General features: G+C 47.7%; 1 protein-coding gene and 2 non-coding genes across 3 annotated transcripts; all 3 read right to left on the bottom strand.

Moving 5' to 3' along the window:
- Positions 1–640: 640 nt before the first annotated feature.
- On the bottom strand, positions 641–769 carry LOC129556673 (small nucleolar RNA SNORA31). Its single transcript, XR_008686073.2, has one exon. It is a non-coding gene; the product is annotated as a small nucleolar RNA SNORA31 (small nucleolar RNA).
- A 736-nt stretch (positions 770–1,505) lies between these two features.
- On the bottom strand, positions 1,506–4,753 carry TPT1 (tumor protein, translationally-controlled 1). Its single transcript, XM_055426058.2, has 6 exons — positions 4,711–4,753; positions 4,413–4,486; positions 3,677–3,867; positions 3,228–3,333; positions 2,482–2,598; positions 1,506–1,730 (listed from the first exon to the last, which is right to left on the bottom strand). Exons 1-6 carry the CDS (start codon positions 4,736–4,738, stop codon positions 1,728–1,730), a joined length of 519 nt encoding a protein of 172 aa, XP_055282033.2. The 5' UTR covers positions 4,739–4,753; the 3' UTR covers positions 1,506–1,727.
- Positions 1,800–1,931, bottom strand: LOC129556672 (small nucleolar RNA SNORA31). The gene has a single exon (XR_008686072.1). It is a non-coding gene; the product is annotated as a small nucleolar RNA SNORA31 (small nucleolar RNA).
- Positions 4,754–4,995: the final 242 nt, after the last annotated feature.

Below are 4,995 nucleotides of genomic sequence, written 5' to 3'. Positions count from 1 at the left end.
CTCTAGCTCAGGCCCTCCTGCGATCTTGGACCCAGCATCCTGGCCACCTTGTCCCCTGAACCTGTCAACCACCCTCTATTTCAATTTGCTTCTCTTTCGCCTGGCATGCTTTGCCCCCAGATACCCACATAATCTCCTTCCTTTTCAGCTTCCTCTTACTAGACAGTGACACAAAACACATGCCTTCTTATGTCTACAGGAAGTACCTACCACTGTTATTCTTGCACAGTCTTGACCCAGATGACACTAACTAGAAAACGATCCAAAATAAGCCTTCTTAGGCAACTCCTTGGACTCTCTTCACTTCCTAGTCTCTATCTTGCTATTCCTGTTCTTTCGGCCTCTTCCATGCAAGCTCACGCTGTCAGGTCACAGCTTGTTACTTCTCCCACTACGACTGTCACCTTCCTAGCACTGACCCCTGCCTGGAAATTCTCTCCCACATTTCAGAGGGAAGTGGCCTCCTACATCACTGGCATATTGTCTACACGGTTTACAGTAGAATGCTTAAAACTGCCCTCAGCCTGACTGCAGTTTCCAAACAATTATTTGGATTGTCACCAGGGGGCACTACCAACCTGAGGCTCTGCACCATACCATGGACTCTTGGTGTCACTTGGCTGTAAGGTTCCAAGATTTGCCCTGTGTTCCCCCATTCAATCTGGGCTGCCACAATCAGACAGGCAGAAAGCGCGAGGATGTTTTTCTTGCATCTGTAGTGGAAACCTTAGCAGACAGTAACTGCTTCAAGTGTGTCAAATAGATGCATTTTCATATTCCGATACCCACACCTTTTAATTCTGATACCACAAAGCATTTGCTTTTCTCTCTGCCCAACTACTCCACAGTCAATTTACAATTCCATCTTTTAAAACAATGGCCTGTAAATCTTTCGTATAAAGGGCCATGTGGTACCTCAGGGCTTGCAAGAGGCCCTTATATCTGTCACTAATCTGTTCTAGCAATGTCAGAACCAGCCAATACAGGGCATGGTAGTGTCCTAGTAAAACTGGACACAAACTTTTATTTATGTCCCATAAGCTACTGTGAACCACTTAAAAAATGTAAGCACCACCTTAGCCACAAAACAGGTGGTGGGTGAGCCAGTCTGTCAACCCTGTTCCGAGGAGTTTGACAAAAGTATTCCAGATGTCTTGATTTCTCTAGAACTCAGCTCTAAAGTAAGCTCAGACAGTACTTTGCTTCCAACTGTGTTAAGTCTCTTTATTCTTGTGTAAACTCTTCCAGGTTAACCACTTCCATTTGTAGGTGATGAAACGTGTAAGCAATCCACTTCAAATGTTGGCTGGCACTGTCATGATTATGGTCTTTCCCTTTACTCCAACTCAGTTACTTCTCATTCTTGTATCTTCCAAGTCCAAGAAGTGGTTTCACTGTAGATGTTATCTGAAGGTGCTTTCTAGTGGTAGGCTACAACCAGACTCTAGCTGCTCCAGGAAGGCTACAAGGATGGATTTAGATATGACATATTAAACTAAGAGGCATTCTTTCCAATGAGTTTAAATGCGTTTTATTTTTAGACAACCTACATGACATGTTTTCTCAAAAACAATGCCTCCGCTCCAAATAAATCAACGTTCAAAACAAATGAAGAGCTCGAGATGACATCAGTCCCATCTGTCTAAGTCCTGGTGTTGTGTGGATGAAAAGCAGTGGCCAGCCAGTTATGACGACAGGTGATTGATCCAAAATAACTGCCAATTTTGTTACTGGGAAAACAAGGAAGAGCCCATTAACACACCTTTCTGGCATGGAAATATCTCACATTTCTAGGCTTCAGATGTACTCCCCTATTCAATCCGAGCTGCCACATACACAGACAGACAGAAAGCGCGGGGATGTTGCTTTTGCATCCTAGTGCAAACCAAAGGAACAACTGCAGATTGTTCAAGGTCTATCAGTGGATGCAGAACCATCCTTACGAATAAAGAGAAGTCATTCTGAGAAGGCCCACCCACCCTATTCCAACAAAAACCTCACACATTCTTTGAATAATCCCTTTGGCAGGACATCTGTCCTGTCCTTTGACATTTTTGGTCACTGCTGCCCCTGATCCTGTTTAGGGTAGGTTGTTTTGGCACCAAGCAGCTTGTGGGATTTTAGTTTCCCAACTCAGAACTAAACCCCGGCCCTTGGCAGTGGCAGCCTAGAGTCCTAACCACTGGACCACCAGGGAACTCCCTAGTGTAGCCTTAAATTTATCTTACTCCTAATTTACATGGAAGCCGCTGAAAGCCAAGATAAATGAGTGGCTTCATTTCTCCTTTAGCAGTTCCTTGCGCAGCATTCATTTAATTTTACTAAAGTCAGCAGCCTGCTCAAAAACCATATTTACTAAAAGCTAGTAACATCATGGCCTTTCCAACCAGCTGCCAATTATCATTAAGTGGTTTATTTGCTAAAAGGTTGTAATACCTCCATTTTTACATGACTAATTTCAACCCACATCTTTATACTTACACATTTTTCCATCTCTAAACCATCCTTAAAGAAAATCATATACGGGGTTACACCATCCTCACGGTAGTCCAGCAGAGCAACCATACCATCTGGATTCATGTTTTCACCAATAAAGAACTTAGGAAGCAAACAAATACCCAGAATTAGATTAGACAGGAATGCACTGTACCAAAACACAATAAATCAAAGGATTCAGAACACCAATATCTAATCAAGGCCCTATTTAGTCAGCAACTAATGAGTTCTGATGAGGAGGAAAATGCTCCCTAATCAAACTTCGGTTCATGCAAAGTACTAATAACCAAATGTTAAGAGTTCAGAGCAATCCAGGGACACTGAGCTCCCTGGAAACCTAACCCCACACATCTCAGTCTAAACCCTACAAACAAGGCTGTTTACAAAGTCAAGCACAGAGAACACAAAGCCACCAATGAGAAGAGCACATCACATGAGCAGTTATCTTATGGCCAGAAGATGTGTGAAAATTGGAAAATCAAGAGCCAGGTTGGGTTCAGTAAAAGAAAGTCATTGGAGCAGAAGACAAGATCTGGAAACATGCTTGCTTCGGAGCAGAGAAGGCAACTCCCTACAGTCCAGACTGAAGTAAAATCTGTTAAGAATTTAAACTGCTCTAAACACAGAAAAATAACTCCAACTTAATTACATCAGAGGTTCATCAAGTAACTCATGTTTCGCTCAGTTAAAATTATACAATCCTTTGACCCAAATATTTTAAATTTATTTACCTGATAGTTTTTGAAATTAGCAAGGATGTGCTTGATTTGTTCTGCAGCCCCTGTCATAAAAGGTTTTACTCTTTCTGGTCTCTGTTCTTCAAGTTTCCCTTTGATTCTAAAACATATTGACACATTGATCAGTTCTGAGCAAAGTTTCCATTCAGTAAAAATTCCAAACTGAAACCAGCAAAATATCACGGAGATTACTAACTCATAGGAGAGATGCTTTAAGACTGTTCCTAACTTTGAATTTCACCTCAGCTTATCTAAAAAAAAAGTAAAACCACACTGCACCCTCCAGTATCCTCATATTTATAGAAAAGCTGCCCCCCTTCTGAGCTCATCAGTAAGAAAAAAGCCTTTGACAAGCACGCCTGCTGTTAAAAATCTCAAAGGAAGCCAACCCCTAAATCCCACAGGATTTTCAGACATCAATTGGGTGTGTGAGGATCACTTACGACTTCATGTAATCTTTAATGTACTTCTTGTAGGCTTCTTTCGTGAAGCTGGTTTCCTGCAAGTGATGGTTCATGACAATATCGACACCAGTGACTACTGTGCTTTCGGTCCCTTCGCCCTCGGGGCCTTCAGCGGAGGCATTCCCACCAATGAGCGAGTCATCGATGTTGCCCTCTGTCCTACTGACCATCTGCAGTAAAAAGAAGTTTAGTTGCTAACACACCCTCGACCTTACCATAAACGCACCGAAGAATCCATGCTGGCAGCTCTTGCATCCGTCAGCCTTCAACACTTAACTCTTGTTGAAAACCATACTACGTTGGGGGGGGAAATCTATGCCCTTCGTTCTCCTGAAACATCTCAGTTGAACAACTCTTCGTTGGCCCAAACGAAAAACGGGTCATTTACAACTCAGTGGAAGTTTTGCATAGGCTGTCGGGTTGCTGAACAAGGAAAAACCCGGCAGACGATAAAACGCTTGGGTCGCCCAAACCGGAGATAACCTGTCTGTCCCGGACCGCCTGGGAGGGAGGATGGGCGTCAAAGCGGCGGGCCTATTTCCAGGCTCAGCTCCGCCTCCAGTTTTCTAGAAAAACCCGAGCCCGGAAAGAGCGTCTCCTCCGCCAGGAGGCAACGGGGAGGATTGCACAACCTCGGGCGGGGGAGCGGCGGAAACCCGAGCCAGCCCGGCCTCGCCTCCCCACTGCGCCGCGGCCAAGGCCCCGGCCGACTCACCTTCCCCTCCACCTCCAGACACAGCCCGTCCGCGACCTCCCGGATCTTGTAGATGTCGGAGAACATCTCGTCATCTGCTCGGGGACACAGACCCGCCCGTCACGAGGCGCCCGCGGCCCGAGCGGGCGCCATTTCCCGCGCCGCGCCGCCCCTCCCCGGGCGCCCCGGGCCCCGGCGCGCGCCCCCGAGCAGCGCCCTCCTCAGACCCCCGACAGCGGCGGCGGCCGGCCCCCGCCTCCACCCCTACGCCGCCGCGTGCCCTGCGCGCCGTGTGAGGGGCAGTGCAGTCCCGACTCACGGCTAATGAGGTCCCGGTAGATGATCATGATGGGCGACTGGAGGGAGGCGACAGCGGCGCTGGCTTAGCAGGAGCCTGGAGCTCAGAGCGAGCGCAGTGCGGCCGGAGCGGCGCTCGGGGGGAGGGGGGAGCGGGCGGAAAAGGCCGACTCTGCCGCTCCCCGACCTCATATAGAGGGCACGTCCCCCTACGTCATCGCGCGCGGCGCCTCCGGAAGCGCCGCGAGCGGTGACGCATCACGCAGAGCGGCGCAAGGGGCGGGGCCGCGGCGCGGGCCGTGGGGGA

This window comes from Moschus berezovskii, chromosome 13 (genome assembly GCF_049115385.1).
Source record: "Moschus berezovskii isolate FMDL1 chromosome 13, NW_MosBer_1.0, whole genome shotgun sequence".
NCBI classification, from domain to species: Eukaryota; Metazoa; Chordata; class Mammalia; order Artiodactyla; family Moschidae; genus Moschus; species Moschus berezovskii.
This window is presented reverse-complemented; position numbering and strand designations above follow the sequence as displayed.

Coding starts and splice junctions, on each gene's coding strand:
- TPT1 (XM_055426058.2), bottom strand. CDS start 4,738: ATGATCATCTACCGGGACCTCATTAGCC. Junction 4,487..4,710: donor CTACCGGGACCTCATTAGCC/GTGAGTCGGGAC, acceptor GTCCCCGAGCAG/ATGACGAGATGTTCTCCGAC. Junction 2,599..3,227: donor CTAATTTCAAAAACTATCAG/GTAAATAAATTT, acceptor TTGCTTCCTAAG/TTCTTTATTGGTGAAAACAT.